The sequence below is a fragment of the Ixodes scapularis genome, unplaced genomic scaffold (genome assembly GCF_016920785.2).
Source record: "Ixodes scapularis isolate PalLabHiFi unplaced genomic scaffold, ASM1692078v2 ptg001739l_1__unscaffolded, whole genome shotgun sequence".
Classification (NCBI taxonomy): Eukaryota; Metazoa; Arthropoda; class Arachnida; order Ixodida; family Ixodidae; genus Ixodes; species Ixodes scapularis.
In genome coordinates, this window is record NW_024610190.1 from 148710 (window position 1) to 166248 (window position 17539).

Consider the following 17539-nt stretch of genomic DNA (forward strand, 5'->3'; position numbering starts at 1 on the left):
ACAATTTCGCAGTTTGTTGCACTTCTGGGACTCAGGTCCGCACAGTGCAAGATGACGCGAATGACGACGATGTAAGTATACTCGGCATCAACGCCTGCGGCGTAGCTGCGCAAAGTGATTGGGTCGTCAAGGCGCAGATGGCTGGCCGAGAGGTACTGTTGAAGGTCGACACGAGATCGCAAACCCACCTGCTACCTTACGCTACGTACCGCAAGTTCGGCGGACTGGAGAGCCTGACTCCCAGCAACTCCGTGCTTCTGGCCTGCGATGGGCTCATCGGCCACTAGGGCATTACGACCCAGCAGTGCAAAGCTGATTTCTTCGTCGTCAAACAAGGCCGTCAGGCGATATTGGGACTACACCTCAGTGAAGGGCGTTCAATTTGTGAAACGCATCCTGAAAAAAACGAGGGAAGCAGGAGGAGACTTTTGGATGGGGCTGTTAAGCTATGGGTCGACTCCGTCGGAAGATGGCCGTTCACCTGCAGAACTCTTGCAGGGATGTCAACTTCGAACAACACTTCCAGAGTTCAAGGATACCCCCGGTACACAGGTGAAGAAACGTCGTCAGCTGGACGACGAAGGCCGTCTACTCCCAGCACTCGGGAGAGGGCCAGGTCGTGAGGCTGAGGGACAAGTCCTGGTCCAAGAAAGCCGTGGTGCAGAGTCTTGCAGTACCAAGATGCTACGACGTCGCCACGCAAGGCGGCTCTCATCTGCGGCGGAATCGTCAGCACCTGTTAACAACGAAAGAAAGCGTCCAGCCAGGATCATTGGAAAGTGACGACTCCTCTGATGAAGACCACGGAAATGAGCCGGCGCCACGAACGCCACGACAACGTCATCGGGAATCGCCCAGTTCTGTGTCCAGGTCACCGACAGTACCTCCAAGGCGTTCCGGTCGGCAGACTCAATCACCCTCACGGCTCGGGTGGGACCGGAACTTTGAACAAGTGCCGTAGTCTGTGCGCGTTAAGTAACAATGTGTTTTTATAATGTCCTAACATGTCATAGTTGCAATATGTTTCTAAACAGTAGAGGATGTATCGTGTATCGTGTGAAAGTGGCGTGATAAGACGCGGCAGTAGTGTATTATGATACACGATTGATCCGGAAGTAAACAAAATCTGGTCACGTACACGGAAGTAAACAAATTCCGCGCACGTACTCGGCACGTGCCTTGGTTCCATCCTGTATAATCCTCCCACGTGACCATGACGTCACGTTCCCACGTCTCGTTCACGCCCCCGCCTCCTCCCATAGCCCGGTCCTTGGACCCGAAATTTCGGGAGCTGTCAATCATTCGGCAGAGTCACATGATGATGACGTCAGAGGTTGGGTGGCCCGCACATGATGATGACGTCAGAGGACGGGTGGTCCTCGGACCCCAAATTTTGAGACCTGTCAATCATTCGGTAGTTACGTCATGATGACGTCAGAGGTTAGGACGACACTCTGCACCATCTTCCGACGTGACGTCCCATCCCCAGAGCCCCCTCCCATGGCTCTGTCCTCGGCCTGTTTAGAAATGTCCCCAGGGGGTACGAATTAACTGAAGAGGGTGACGTCACATGATGATGTCATAACATAACATGGGACAATCACATGACGACGAAGGACATGTGACATTTGAATCACCGCGCGGTAAATGTATTTCATTCGCTAAAGAGGGGAACGTACTGCCGGGGCGCGTGCAAGTTTCTTCACCAGGCTGTTACCTACGGAATACGTGCTTCGCATCGGCCCCGTGTTGCTGATTGATTTATTGCGTCCAAATCATCGACACCTCGGAATTTTCGGTGCCAATCGAAGGAGCAAGTCTTCCCGGTCACGGGGAGGTATCGGCAGTGAGTGAGTGTCGATATTTGGCGATTTTGTGGGAGTTTGCGTGTTCGCCGGCCGGGTGGGGCCGCTAGGCCTAACTCGAGCACGTCGACATGGAGGATCCTCTCGGCGGTTCTACGGTGGATGTGGCCAAGAATGGCGGCCCGACGGTCGTCTCGATGGTCGGGGAGGATGTCGACCCTGATTTTTGTGCAGGCTGGATGCGCGCTCGGGCACGCGGGGGTACTCACGTGGAGAAGGACCCCAGGCCTAGTTCCTACGTGGCCCGGAAGGTCATCGAGAAGGTCGAGCGCATGGGGAGGATGCCGAGAGTGGGACTGGAGGGCGAGAACAAGGTGGTGGTGAGGCCGCGAGGTGGCCTGGATTTGAGGAAGACGTTGATCGTCGTCGTGGCGGACGCAATCCGGGCGGCGGCTGGGATCTCGGAGGAGGAGGCCTCGTTGGATACGCAGTGCCCGAACGTGCAGCAAAATGTGGTGATCATCAGTACGGGGAGCGACGCCAGGGCGGTCAAGTATGCTGCGGTGACGTGTATCTGCGTGGCGGGGAGGTCCTACGAAGTGCGGGCTTACGTCACGGCTCCCTTTGACACCGTCAAGGGGGTGATCCGTGGCGTCCCGGTGCACCATACGGCGGAGGAGATTGAGCGACTTCTCATCGGGCCCAGGAACCCGACGGTGCGAGCGGCGGAGCGTATCGGCTCTTCGGCAACGGTCGTGGTGATCTTTGGGGGTGACGTAGTGCCGCATCAGGTGTTCTACGGAGGGAGTGTGTTGCGGTGCTCCCTGTACAGGAAGCACTATGAGGTGTGCAAGACGTGTGGCCGTGTCGGCCATCGAACTGATGTGTGCCCAACCCCCGGCGTCAGACGGTGCTTGGGATGTGGAGGAACTCCGGACCCGGGACATGCGTGTAGTCCCAGATGTGGCTTGTGTGGGGGTCCGCATGTTACCGGGGATAAGGTGTGTAAGAATCGGTTTCGTACGCCGTACATCGTTCGTAGGCGGCTGTGGGAGAGAGCGGAGCGGGGTCTGTCCGGGGATCGGCCGTCTCCTCCCCCGCGGGGTTCTGCGGAAGAATACCCTAGGCTGGGGAGGTCTCGCTCGAGGTCGCGCGAGCCTGAGAGGCCGGCGGCACGTAGTCGCAGCAGGAGCACAAGTGGTCAGGTCACGTGGGCCCAGGCGGTGCAGTCTGATCGGGGGGAGGTTGCTAAGTTGCGTGAGGAGAATCGTAGGCAAGCTGCTGAGGTCGTGGAGCTGAGAAGGGAGAACAAGAAGTTAGTGGAGACCGTGGAGGAGCTGAAGGCACTGGTCGAGGGCTTGGTTCGTCGGCTGGACAGTTCGGCTCCTCCCTCGGGACCGGAGGACTCCGCCCCTCCCGCCAAGCGCAGGAGTGTGGAGGCTCGCAGACGTAGGGGGGAGGGTGTTGAGGACAGGTTTGAGGAGATTGAGGGCCGTGTCGGTCTGGTGGAAGACAGGGTGAAACAGCTTAACGAGAAAATGGATTCGATCATGAAGGTGCTAATGGTGGTGCAGGGTACTTTACAGCGAAATTCAGAGGGACAATGGCATCAACCTTAAAGGGGCAGTGCAACGGTTTTAATGTTGAAAGAATTGCCAGTTTGCATTTTTTATATTGTTCATACAAGCCCAAGTGACCAAAAACGCGTCACCTTTCCCAAAAAAACGGCTATTCTGCTGCGTAATCGCAAGGCAAAAAACGAATTATTTGCCGATCTGCAGCCGCCGGTGGCGGCTACGGGAACTAAAATGACGGCGTCTCTGGGGGATACGCGGATGTCAACAAACCCTGTCCCCCTCCGCTGCTACACTCGCTGTCAGCCCCATAGAGAACCGTCCTTTGTGTCCATCGCTCGCCGCGCCCTTCGACGAGGCTAATCCTTTGAAAGTCCACAATCGCGGAGGAAGCGGCTGGGGTCTCTGAAGAGAGGGCCCAAGGGGAAACCACGTGAACCCCCAGAGACGTCACTCGAAAATCGGCGTGGAGAGTTGAGAGGCACTTCGACCTTCGATTTGTTTCATTTTTTTAAATAAGAACTAGCGCTCGCAAGAAAATGCGGCTTTCGGTTTTTCGTTCCATAGGTGACGCAGATTAACTTCCGCACTTAACTGGCCAAAGTCTGAAAATCGTTGCACTGCCCCTTTAAATATCTGGGTCTGGAACTGTAACGGTTTTAGGAGTAAGAGGGCCAGGTTACAGCAGTACATTAGGGGTAGGGGGGTTAAGCCGGATGTGATAATGGTTCAGGAGGTGGTACAGGAGGATGTGAGTCTCCCCGGCTACGTCACGTACCGGTCTAGTGGGGGTCCTGCGGGCCGCCGCAGGGGGGTCTGCACGTTCGTGCGGCGGAGTCTTCTGGTCCTAGTGCACGAGCTTGAGGGAGACGAGAACGTCGAGAGGGTGTTGACCGACGTGTTAGTGGGTAGATTGGGGGTCTGTCTGTGCAACGTGTACAGTAATCCGCGTTTCGGCAGACAGAGGTTCAGGAATCTGCTGCATGGATGTGCGCGTTGGGCCGATGGCAGGGGCTTAGTCGTTTCCGGGGACTTTAACGCTAGGCACGAGTTCTTGGGCCACGCGGCTACCACGGTCAAGGGGAGGAATTTGTTCCAAGACGCGGAGGAGGTGGGGCTGATCCTCCTCACGGATCCGGGGGTGCCGACGCGGCCCGCGCGGAACGCGATTGAGAGGGATACCACCCCGGACCTAGCCTTCGTGGACGCTCCCGGGGCGGAGTGGCGGAACGCGCTGGAGGATCTGGGTAGCGATCACCGTTTAGTGGAGCTCTCGGTTCCCTTGGCGGTTCGGAGGAAGGAGTTTAGACCCCAGGGGTTGGTGAACTGGGATGCCTTCAGGCGGCTGGGTCCGGAGGGGGAGATAAGCGATTTGGGGGAATGGTCCGCGAGTTTGGTGGACGCTGCCAGGTCGGCTGAGCGGCCCGTGGTGGTGGAGTCGGAGGATGTGGGGCTGGTGGAGAGCAGTTTAGGTGCGCTTGTCGAAGCCCGGGACTCTCTGCGGAGCCGTTGGCGGGAGCGGAAGAACAACCGTGCGCTGCGGAAGCGGGTGGCGCAGTTGAATGAAGATATTCGGAGGCACTGTGAGGCCCTGTCTAGGCAGCAGTGGGACGATGTGTGCAATAGGGCGGAGGGCAAGATGCATAGTGGAGACACATGGAAGCTGCTGCGGCACCTGCTGGACGAGTCCAGGACGAGGAGCTTCCAGTGTGGGAGAATGGGGGAGGTTGTCGGTCGGGCTGTCAGGGAGCTTGGTGAGGAAGGGGTTAGAAGGCAGTTGTTGGATACGTTCCTTCCGAGTTGCGGCAGGGAGGTCCACCCGGAGTACACGGGGGTTGACAATGCCGAGTTGGATAAGGATTTCGAGCTGTGGGAGGTTAGGGCTGCCTTGCTGCGGATTAATCGGAGGTCGGCGCCCGGGCTGGACCGGGTGGATAATAAGATGCTTGGTAACTTGGCTGAGGAGTGTTTGGAGGCCCTGCTTGATTTCTTCAACAGGTGCTGGAGGGAAGGGAAGTTGCCTGTGGAATGGAAGAAAGCCAAGATGGTTCTTATTCCGAAGCGTGGGAAGCCACCGGGGCTCCAAAGCCTTAGTCTGATCTCGCTCACTTCCTGTGTGAGGAAGGTTCTGGAGCACATGTTACTGCGGAGGTGGCAATCCTTTTTGGAGAACAAAGGGGTCTTCCCGAGCTCGATGTTCGGGTTCAGGGAGGGCCTGGGGGCGCAGGACGCGATGTTGGTGTTGTACCACGAGGTGATTGAGCCGAGGCGGCCGGGCGCGGTTCTGGGTCTGGACTTGCGCAGCGCGTTTGATAGAGTCCGGCATTCTGCCATCCTTCGCGGCGTGGCGGATGCGGGGCTCGGCAGACGGAGCTATAACTACGTTAAGGACTTCCTGTCGGGCCGGACGGCTCGGCTGCTGGTGGGGGACTTGGATGTTGGTGAGGGGGAGCTGGGTAGTGTCGGCACCCCACAGGGCTCCGTCATCTCTCCGGTCTTGTTCAATTTAGTGATGGTGGGGGCCGCCCGCGGTCTCTGTGAGGAGGGGATTCCGCACTCTATATATACGGATGATCTTACGCTGTGGTGCCCCAATCGGAGGAAGGAGGTGGTGCAGGGTACGCTGCAGCGAGGGATCGAGATTATTGAGGAGGCGCTGATGTGTTCGGGGTTGGAGTGTGCTCCCGAAAAGTCGGAGTTGCTCGTGTGTTATGCTGGGCGTTGTAGATGGAATGAGATGCGGCTGATCGCCGGCGGGGGACCCGTCCCGAGGGTGGACGCTTTGCGGGTTCTGGGGCTATTTGTTTAGGAGAAGGCGGGTAATTCTGTCATGCTCGGGAAAATTCAGGGTAAGGTAGCGTCTGCTCTGCGCATGATCCAGAGGGTGACCAGCAGGAGGAAGGGTATCCGCGAGGCCGGTGTGATGAGGATGGTTCAGGCTTTTGTATTGAGTCACAACCTGTACGTGGCGCCCTACCTTCGCTGGAGGGCGGGGGAGAAGACCAAGCTGGATGCCATGGTGCGCAGGGCTTACAAATCTGCGTTGGGGCTGTATGCCTTCACTAGCACGAAGAAGCTGGAGATGTTGGGTGTGCACAATACGATAGGGGAGATTGTCGAGGCGCACAGGGCTTCGCAGATTCAAAGGCTGGAGCGCACTGCGGCTGGCGGGGGGGTTTTGAGGCGTGTCGGTCTGCTGGCGGAGGATGCGTCTGACGGCGGGGGACTGACGGGAGAGGTGATGAAAAATGTCAGGGTTAGGCCTGTGCTGAGGCACATGCATCCTGTGCGTGATAAGGGACAAAGGGAGGCCAGAGCGCAGGCCCTCTTCAGGTTGTACCAGCGACAAGATAGTACTGTATTCGTTGACGCTGCCCTTCGAGGGGTAGTGGGGGTGGCTGTGGCTGTGAGGGCGGGAAGTGGGGAGGAGCTCTCCGCTGTGAGTGTTAGAACTAGTAATATTTGTGAGGTGGAGGAGACGGCCATTAGTTTGGCGGCCTCCCTGCCAGGGACCAAGGTGGTCATGAGTGACTCTATGAGTGCGATAAGGAACTTTGCGCGTGGACGCGTTGGGGTGGTGGCCAAGAGGCTGCTGCGTCCGACGGGCGCGGTGGACATTGTGTGGTGCCCCGCTCACGAAGCGGGCGACGTGGATGCTGACCGAAGGGCCCGAGAACTGCTTGGCCGGGCCTTCGAGGGCGCCGCGGAGTATTCGCCCAGCGGCTTTGGGGAAGTGCTAAGGACCAGGAGGGAGGAACGGCGGGTGTTCCCGCTGCCCCACGGGGATTTGGTTAGGGAGGATGCCGTGCTGTTGCGGCAGTTGCAGGTGGAGTGCGTGTTTACTCCTGTGGTGGGGCGCTATGTGGCGCCTAATGTGTACTCAAGTGATAAGTGCGTGCTGTGTGGTGCGCGGGCAACTGCGGAGCACGTGTTGTGGGACTGTGAAACTCGGCCGGCGGAGGCGGCCACATCGAGTGGGCTTCCGCCAGACATCAAAGCCGGGGTGATGGCTAGTAGCCTGGACCTCCAGGTAGCGGTCGTCCAGCAGGCCCGGCGTCTACTGCGCAGGCAGGTCCGACCTCGGGCCCCCTGCGCTGGGGCGTCGGATGGTGTGGGCCGCACCGGCTAGGCTTGACCTAGTTCTGCAGGCAAATAAAGACGTTCATTCCTCCTCCTCCTCCTTTATTCGCTAAAAAGGCTCTGCGGCGGCTGGGAATCGACCTCGCTACCTTGAAAATAGCAGCCCGACACCCTACCCCCTGCGCTATGAGAACATGGCTTCCCAGAGAGATTAACTCGGCTTAGTTGTCCGTGTATGCAAATCAGATCACGTGTTTTCCTGCTGCTTGGATATTGTAACGAAATTGCTGAATCATTCACCGGAGGGCGCTACAGGGAAATGTGTTGACGGAAGAGTTCAGGATTGTTGAGTCATCTGGCACGAGGGAAAATGGACTGTCACGATGACGCCACAGATATGTCGTCCGTCGCCGTGGCACTAATGACGAGAAGTGCATTGTCGCATTTTTTCCCTGTGGAGCATGTGACCAGCGTCACGTGATATTTGAATCGCAGCGCGGTAATGTCTTACCAAAAAATTCTTTGTCCTAGCTGGATTGGAACTCCGAGAGTAGGGATTGAAGCACGAGTTCTGCACGTTAAGTGAAGATCGCATCTCATTTTCTTGATTTCGCGCGTGCACAGTTTAAATCCGGGCTTTAGGCGTATGAGTTGACATCTCGGTTCATAGATGGCGCACTTCTTTTTTGCTAAGGGTCTTTGTTGTTAGGGCATGAGCGACATCTTGCAGCGTGGGTCTGACCTTGCGCCATCTGTTGCTGAAAAGTTAAATTGTGCGTTCTCCTAAGGTGTGTGCATCCGTATTTTCGCGCGTGCGCAATGCGTCTGACTTGTCGAATCCGTTTGTAGATGGCGCCCACCTGAATTCCTTGGCTGGCGTGAACTTTTACCATTATCATGCGATATCTCTCGATAATGTTAGCGGCAGCTTTGTAGATGTCGACAAACCTCGCGCTCACGTCATCTCTCGCTAATTTTAGCTGTCTGCTGTACCGAGCAATGTGAGCAATGAACCGGAGCATGGTCGCATTCGTACGGACCAAAGACGAGACAGATATGGTGTTTCACGTTTTTTTTAATTTTCAGTCGCTCTAAAAAGAAAAAAACAAACACGCACACATATAAATACAAATACGGCTTTTAAGTTTACTCTACGCGACAAAGAAACCACTAGAAACACTTTGCACAAAAATGTGCAACACAAGCAATAACGCGAAACAAAAAAAAAGTTGTCGAATAGCAATGCAAAAAAATATTTACAAGGTCAGGACGTGGATGAGGAGGCTGATCGCTCGCTTCCTAAAACGCTCTTATAAGCAAGAGGAAGCGTCGTAATCCCATCGCCGCAAATATATCGCTCGTTGTCGAACGGATTCACAGCAATCTTTTCGACCGCGATGCTTTTGTTTTCGTTAAGTTTTCGCTAAGCCATAAGAGCGGGGCACGTCACCGCTCTAGGAATGGATGTATTACCGCTCGCTCTCGTTCAGGTGTTCCTCCAAGCATGGCTGCCTGTCTGGTTCTCCTGCCTGCCTGTACCAGCTACAGCTAGCGGACTGACTAACGACCCTCAACGGCTTGGCTGGATGATCGACAACAGAACAGCCCTGCCATTTTTTTCAGCTTGAAACCATCGGAACGCCTTTCCCGCCAATCACGGAACTCAGCGCAGACCTTGGCTGGCAACATTGCTCTACTACAACAAACCCGCGACTAGTTAAACAATAAGCTCCGGACCGGCACTTCGGGCACGTCACCGCTCTAGGAACGGAAGTCTTACCGCTCGCTCTCGTTCAGATGCTCCTCCAAGCATGGCTGCCTGTCTGGTTCTCCTGCCTGCTTGTACCAGCTACAGCTACCGGACTGACTAACGACCCTCAACGGCTTGACTGGATAATCGACAACAGAACAGCCCTGCCATTTGTTCAACTTGAAACCATTGGAACGCCTTTCCCGCCAATCACGGAACTCAGCGCAGACCTTGGCTGGCAACATTGCTCTACTACAACAAGCCCGCGACTACTTAAACAACAAGCTCCGGACCGGCATTTCGGGCACGTCACCGCTCTAGGAATAGAAGCCTTACCGCTCGCTCTCGTTCAGGTTGGTGTTATTCACCTTGATTGTTACAAAAACGATGACCTCTTGTTAATAGCGGTGTCGTGCCCGACCCATTGGTATCTGTTCATCATTGATAGCATTACTTACGCCGGTGGCTGTTGTAACCAATTACTTCTCTTCTTATCCGGTGATGTAGAGACTAACCCTGGAATGACCAAGGCTCAGGAAGCCCAATTAGAATCTGTCCTGGCCATTGTACGAAGCCTTAAAGAAGGGTAAAATGAAGTTTTAAGCGAACTAAAAAAACTGAGAGAAGATCAGTCTCGTACTGAATCAGCCGTGACTGCCCTGACTAAAAGAGTAGCGAATGTGGAAGCATGCGTGTCTAGTTTGGACGAGATACGCAAAGATGCAGAAAGCAGAAAAATATCTTTAAAAAACATGACAGAACAAATTCATACTTTGGAATCACGGTGTGAGGACGCGGAGAATAGAATGCGACGTTCCAATCTTTTGTTCTATGGTCACGCTGACAAACAAAATGAAACGTGGGCCCAATCAGAAAAACTGGTTCTTGACATGTGCTCTCGCAACCTGGGTCTTTCGCTACAATCCAGTTTCATAGAAAGAGCGCACAGGCTAGGTCGCTTTAACGATAATAAAACACGCCCTATCATTGTCAAGCTTTCTTCTACCAAGCATAAAGATATTATCTTGAGTGCGTGTTACAAACTAAAAAATACCAATTTTGCCGTCAGCGAGGGTTTTTCACCAGCAGTACGCGAGGCACGGCGAAAACTGATTGAGTTTGCGAAACAACAAGGAAAGCAGTACAAGCTGCGCTCGAACAGATTAGTCATTGATAACAAAACATTTTGCTTCGACTCTGCAAGAAACAGTATATATGAAGAAAAAAAGCCATAGGAGATGTGTACACGCCGCCGCCCACCCCAGTCTTCCCGAGTACGCAGAAACACCAAGTCATGTTCGGTCGTTTTTACAAATATAAGAAGTGTTTTAACAAACCGCGACGACCTATTATCACTAATTGAATCATGCAGTGCCAACCTCGTCATTCTGACAGAAACGTGGCTGAAACTCGAAATTGCTGACTCAGAAGTGTTCCCCCGATATGAATTATACCTTACACAGATGCGACAGACTACCAAAGAGGGGTGGCGGTGTCCTAATCGCTATCCGCAATCATATTAGTGCGTCACAAGTTAATGTTCCAGGTAACCTGGAGATTGTATGGCTTCAACTTCACTCTCAGTGTTCCGATGTCTTAATTGGTGTGTGTTACAGAGCACCCGATCATAACGCTAGTTTTATTAGTGAACTTCATGACTCCCGCTCGTTCGTCTTTAATACCCTTAAACCAAATGCGTCGGTCATCCTCTTTGGCGACTTTAACTTTCCGAATATTGATTGGAACTCCCTTTCATCAGGTCATCAGCTTGATAATGAGTTCATGGACCTAGCTCTTACGTTTAACCTCTCCCAAATGATAACTAAACCAACAAGAGTTAGCCATCACTCTAGCAACATTCTTGGCCTGTGCCTTACTGCTGACCCCTCACATGTGAATAACGTCACTCATCTTCCCGCTATTAGTGACCACAATGTTATACACTTAAACCTGCAGTTTGACGTCGTCATCAGATCATGCCATTATAAATTTATTAAAGACTACAATAAAGCTGACTATGATACAATTAATAGAAATCTTCAACAGTTTTATGAAACTTTTCATATCAACTTTTATCAAAGAACAGTTGAGGAAAATTGGAATCTCTTTAAAAACAAGGTAACAACTCTGACTGACACGTACGTTCCAACCATCAGATTTAAAACAAACAATGCAAAGCCTTGGTACAACAAGAAAATCTGCAAATTAAGTGCTCGGAAGAAACGACATTTTAAGCAAGGTAAGGAAAAGGACCATACTATTGCATGGGATACTTACAACGCGTCAGCTAAGGAATATGAAAGAGAAGTGAAAAATGCAAAGAACAAATTTTTTTAACTTTGACCTTCTTAACATTTTGAAGAATAAGCCTAATAAGTTCTGGGAGATCATTCATCCTAAAGAGCATAAATCCATCCACCTGACTTATATGAATGGAACTCCCGCGTCTGATTGCGAAAGCGCCTCACTAATAAATACCTACTTTAGCTCAGTATTTACACTAGAAAACAATGACAATATTCCTCTCCTAAATCACCTCTCTCATTCTGCTATGCGTTCTATCGAAATAACATATTTGGGTATAGTGAAAGCAATAGAAAATCTAAAAAATCCTGCCAGCTCCGGTGATGACCAAATAAATTCTAAATTGCTGAAAAACACAAAACATAGCTCATCCCAATTTTTAACCCTTGTTTTTCAACAGTCACTAGCTGTCGGCAAGCTTCCGTTTGATTGGAAAATTGGTAGAGTCATCCCTATGTTTAAAAGTGGGGATCGTAATGTTGTATCGAACTATCGCCCAATATCTCTCACCAGCATTTCATGTAAATTACTAGAGCACGTAATTTTCTCTTCTATCATGAAATATCTGGAAAATTACGATCTGCTTTTTAAATATCAGCATGGTTTTCGTAAGACATATTCGTGTGATACCCAGCTAATACATTTCATTCATGAGCTTCACAGTAACCTTGACAAGAAATTACAGACCGATGTCATTTTCATAGACTTTTCTAAAGCATTCGATAAAGTTCTCCACCAACGTCTGCTACAAAAACTAACCCAACTGCGTATTATTAATTCAGTAATCACTTGGATAAAAAATTTCCTAACCGATCGTACACAATATACTGTTGTAAACGAGTCCCGTTCTCCTCTTTCTCGTGTAACGTCCGACGTACCCCAAGGTATTGTTCTTGGCCCCTTGCGGTTTTTAATATACATTACCGACCTTCCTGCTAACCTAACATCTGAAATTCACCTCTTTGCTGACGATTGTGCTCTATAGAGACCGATAAGTAATAATAATGATCACGTACTCTTACAGGGTGACTTACTAATAATAGAAGAATGGTGCCAAACATGGCAAATGACAGTTAATGCAAATAAAACGAAACTAGTATCTTTCACCAGATCACAGTCCCCATCACTCTTTTCATATCAACTCAACGACACAATAACTGACCCCTGTACATCTTATAAATACCTCGGCGTTCATTTACCCTGTGATCTATCTTGGGCAACTCACATTCATTTTATTTTATCTAAGGCTAATTCATCATTAGGATATCTTCGGCGCAACCTCAAACTGGCCTCACCTGAAATTAAACAATTATCATACATAACATTTGTTAGATCTCGTCTAGAGTATAGTCTTCAGTATTGTCCCCATGGCAGCATTACCTAGTTATGAAATTAGAGGCAATTCAAAACCGAGCTTTAAGGTTCATTTTCTCAGACTACTCTCGTTTCACTAGCGTAACAGGCCTAAGAAACAAAGCTAACCTTCACGCACTCTCATTTAGGCGCATTCTTTCTCGACTAGCCCTGTTTCATAAATTATACTATAACAATGCCTCTATTAGAACATCCCTCTTCCTTCCACACCACAGCATATCTCTCCGCCATGATAACTCCCGCAAAGTTCGCCCGATTTTTAGTTCAACTGTATCATTTTATAATTCCTATCTGCCCATGACAATCAAGGACTGGAATAAATTACCCGATAGCGTTGTAACCGAGACTAACGCTGATAGATTTGCCGAAGAACTGATCAATTACCTGGAACTTACAAACATGTCTACCTGCTAATTTTTTCTCCCTTTTTACTGTGTACAGTGAATACCATTAAAATATTAATAATATTGTGTAATGTTGATAACTTATTGTATTTGTTGTTCTTTGATTCATCTGTATTGCTGACTTCCTCTCTGTGACTGTTAATTTATTTTAAACTATGATTATTAGTGTGTTATTGACCCCCCTCGTATAATGCCCTAACGGGCCCTCAAGGAATAATAAATAAATGAATGGATGAATGAATCAAATGCTGCGTCACTATGTGCAAAGTTTTCGTCTCTAGAGCGTGCTTGTACAGTTCGTAGGTCAACTTGCGAGACTCGGATTTCTTTACTTCCTTGGCTCTCACGCAACACGTGTTGCTGCTTGTTTTGAAGCTGTATAGCTTTGGTTTCAAGCAACAAAAAGCGACCAAGTGAGTAGTCGGATATTCGTTTTTTAAGACGCCGAGCTTCATTTTGTTTTTGGTTGAAAAGAGTTTGTGACTCTCTGGATCTCCAGATGTATCCAAGCATGCGTCTCGGAGTTGGAGGAGTTTGTCGTCTACGTTTGATTCCTGAAGGTGTAGGAAGAAGGAATCCGTGTCGCTGTAAAGAGCCCTCGCTGAGGGGATCGCACGACGAAGTTGGTTATAGAAAAAGTCGTACATTACTATTTTTGATATCTCAAGAATCGAGAACCCTGCGTAGAGTGGTTGCTTGAGTTCGATCACTTTCGAAGCAAACTGGGAAATTACGACCTGCGAGCTAAGTGCTGAAAACTGCGTCAGGTTCGGTTTCTGAAGCATTTTCAGTATGTTGTCCTCTTTAACACATAGTTTAATGTGTCCATGTTTACGTGCATTCTCGATCGTCTTGCCATATATTCGGTTCATGAACAGTTTGGAAAGATTCTTCTGGAAGGAGTTGGTTGCTTGCTGTCTCAGCTGGTGGTTAAAATCAATAAACTCCTTCAAGAACGCTCGCTGCGAGAATTTTAGGACTCGGTGAATTTTGGTGACTTCTAGTCCTAACTGGATGTACAGTTTTAAAATCCGGTAGTGCAAAACGTATTTCTTTTTGTCGTGAAGTGTGAGCAACAGCTTCGTAGTTGATTCCTCTTTGGGCATTTCAAACCTGTCAATCAGACTTTTTTGATAGTCGGATAACCAATCGTAGGGAACGCTTTGCTTCACCGGGGCCAAGGGAAAGTCAGAATGAGTCTCGTGCAAGTTATGAGGATACCTGAGGTCTACCTCCAGAATGTAGCCCGTCGGAGCGTCATCTGGAACGCCACCAATGTTCAGCAGGCATTCTTGTCTTTCGTCATCCACTCAAAGTCCGACACTGGCAGGGCTTCTCTCATTGTCGTCGCATAGAGACCGTTGACCTCCAAGTCCAAATTCGTGCTGCGGGTTAAAGTATTCGTTCCCGGAACATTTGCGGCAGCATGACGGGTCGTGCATTGGGTAATCCCTCCGTGAATACCCTGTTCTATCATGAGATAGGTGCCAGGATCGTCAATTAGCTGCAGTCTTACTTTCGACTGTTTCAACGCACACGACAATCTTAGGGACGGTAACGATACGAAATGTAGAGCCTCAATTTCGTACGTCTCTAGCGTCCACCGTCTAAAGTTTTGGAAAACGTCAGCCAGTAGGAGGCAGTCCGTCTTTAGGTACAGGTCGCTGTATTCTCCGAGGTTCTTCAAACCAAAGGTATCGAAAACGACCTGTGCATGTTCGTAGTCTTCTTCACACACCCCACTCCCAGCCAACTTGTTAAAAAAGGCCTCTCGTGGCGGGAGGCTTTGACCCTCGTAACTCGCAAAGGTTGTAATGAAATTATAACAAAACACTCCTTTGCGGGCAAGGAGGTTGACGTGCTCGGGAAACGACTGACGAAGGCAACAAAAATGCTGTGTTCCTTTAGAGTGTAGATTTTGCACCAGCGTTTCCAGGCTTGCATTAAGAAATGCGAAACTGTCAATAAAGCGAAGGTTGCCTATCTCTAACAATTTAAAATTCTGGCACGAGCTTCCGAGTACGTTAATATCCTTAGACTGGAACAAATTAAGCTTGACTAGAAAGAAGCTGAGGTCGTAGGAATGGTTATGCGCCATGAGTGGAACGGTATGTTTGTTGATTCGATGGTTTAGGTTACACTGGTAGCCAAGCGCCCGCCTATACTCTCCCGTCATGTGGTCGTGGTCGCGAGTTTTAAATTTCTTGCTAAAGCTTTCGTAGCAAATACCACAGTGGGAAGAGTCCGCGTGGGAAGCCTCGTTTTCTTGAGTCCTTTCAAGAGGCACTTCACTCGACCTAATCAATCGGGGTATTTCCTTCGCTAGAAAGTTGAGAATCAAAATGAATCTTTCTACGCAGTCGGGTCCGCGATAAAGGTATTGTTCAACAATGGACGAATCGTTAGAGCGGATGACGAGAACACAGAAAGAGCTGGGGACGTGATTCTCGTAAACATTACCCGTCGACTGAGTCGGTTCCAGAATCGCTTCAAAGTTGTAAACGCAATAAAAGGGGAATTCTTCCATGACATGCGTGCTCCGAAAGTACAGTTCGTCACCCTTGTTTGGGAAGACGGTTTTGCCCGGCTTCTTGTCCCTACACATTGAGAGATGGTCAGGCAGGGTTTCTTGCCTCTGAAACCCGGTCAGACACCTCTTACAACGAAAGCGTAGGATTTTGGCATTTGAAAAAAGTCTCGCAAAGTTTGTAATGCCCACAAAATGATTCTCAACAAGGAGAAGATCGACATGCTGCTCCAACTCGTTATCAACTACCTTCAGTGGGTAGACAAAGTTTTTCTCGCTGTCATAACCAAACACATTCACTGAGACACAATTATTTCGCTCAAAGGCTCCCACGTCCTGCGGGAAGGTTACAGGGAACGTTTTCGGAAACATATTTGCACATATGTTCATGATACGAGGATGCTCTTCCTCTGTAAAACCCGCTCGCAGGATGCAAAACGGCGAGCACCGCAAACACAAAGCACATGTCCCGTTCAGATTCGTGAAGATGCTCAGTGGCACTGACAAGGCATTGCTTTGAGGCGAGTTGCTTCTGCAGAGAAAAATGTCTGCAACCAACGGTCCGGGGAAGGAATGGGCCCAAATTAATAGTACAAACTTTGATCCCAACAAGAAAGAATCCCGAGCCTTGTTCCTGATAATGCTCCAACCGGCCAGCTATTTCAGTGAAGACTCCCTGAATTGAACTATTGATATTACCGTCCACAAATGCGGTTTGGACCTGACTATGAAAAAAGTGCGCAGTCACATCAGTGTCGTCGTGAGGAAGGAGACGTACGAGCTCGACAGTGAGTGTCAGAAAAAAACGCAGAGGCAGACCAAAATGTCTGAGCACGTTTGACATGTGCTGTGCACGATGCCTAAAAAAGGTCTCCACGTCGTACGCCTCTGCGTCTCTTTCGTGTAAGTGTAACTCGTACTGAGCCACATAATTACGAAGAGCGCACACTCTTTCGTAAAAGGGAATGCATGGTGAGGGAGTCATATTGTGAACCAAGGCTAAGTGAACTTGTAGCGAGTCTGCGCTGGAATAATGCTGTCGATCGTCGGGAGAGCACAAGTGACAACTAACCATGATGGGGATGAGATGGCTGGACGAGATTCGTGGATATCCGACGATTAGGTGCCGAGGGGGGCTAGATGATCCGGGTCGTCTAGGTGACCTTTTCAGAGATATCGAAACAAAAACAAAAAATCCTATTAGCGATGACGAGAACTCTATGCTTTTAGACTGCTCACCTTGTAGCGCGAAGAACAAGAGAAAAGAAACCATGCGTGAGTCGGATAGTTCGTGTGCGAAGCAGTTTTATAGAGTCACAAAGCTGGAGTACGCTCAGGGAGTCATATGCCGTGCAAGCGGACTAATCGGTGAAGTCGCAATGTTTAACGCTGATTTTCCTCTAAGCAATTGCTGATAGGATGCGCACGTCCGACGACAACACTGTCATTAAGCAACTAAAACGAGACAGTGGCTGAAAAGAAGCAAAAACCCGTCAAACCGCTTCAAGGTCACTCTTCGAGATAGACCGCGCTCTTTAAACCCGCGGGCTGGCCACACAATAACAGGTTGAAACATGTCTGCGCGGGTCTTAAAAACAAAAGACGATGAAAAAAAAAATGTTGCGAGAGGCGCGCGGTCTATCTCGACGAGTGACCTTGAAGCGGTTTGACGGGTTTTTGCTTCTTTTCAGCCACTGTCTCGTTTTAGTTGCTTAATGGCA

General features: G+C 50.2%; 1 protein-coding gene and 2 pseudogenes across 1 annotated transcript; 2 read left to right on the forward strand and 1 right to left on the reverse strand.

The window, feature by feature from the left end:
- Positions 1–1936: 1936 nt before the first annotated feature.
- LOC115312849 lies at positions 1937–3424 on the forward strand. Its single transcript, XM_029971785.2, has one exon. It carries the CDS (start codon positions 1937–1939, stop codon positions 3422–3424), a length of 1488 nt encoding a protein of 495 aa, XP_029827645.2.
- Positions 3425–5564: 2140 nt separating this feature from the next.
- Positions 5565–7511, forward strand: LOC115312845 (annotated as a pseudogene).
- Positions 7512–9754: 2243 nt separating this feature from the next.
- LOC120848344 lies at positions 9755–14672 on the reverse strand (annotated as a pseudogene).
- Positions 14673–17539: the final 2867 nt, after the last annotated feature.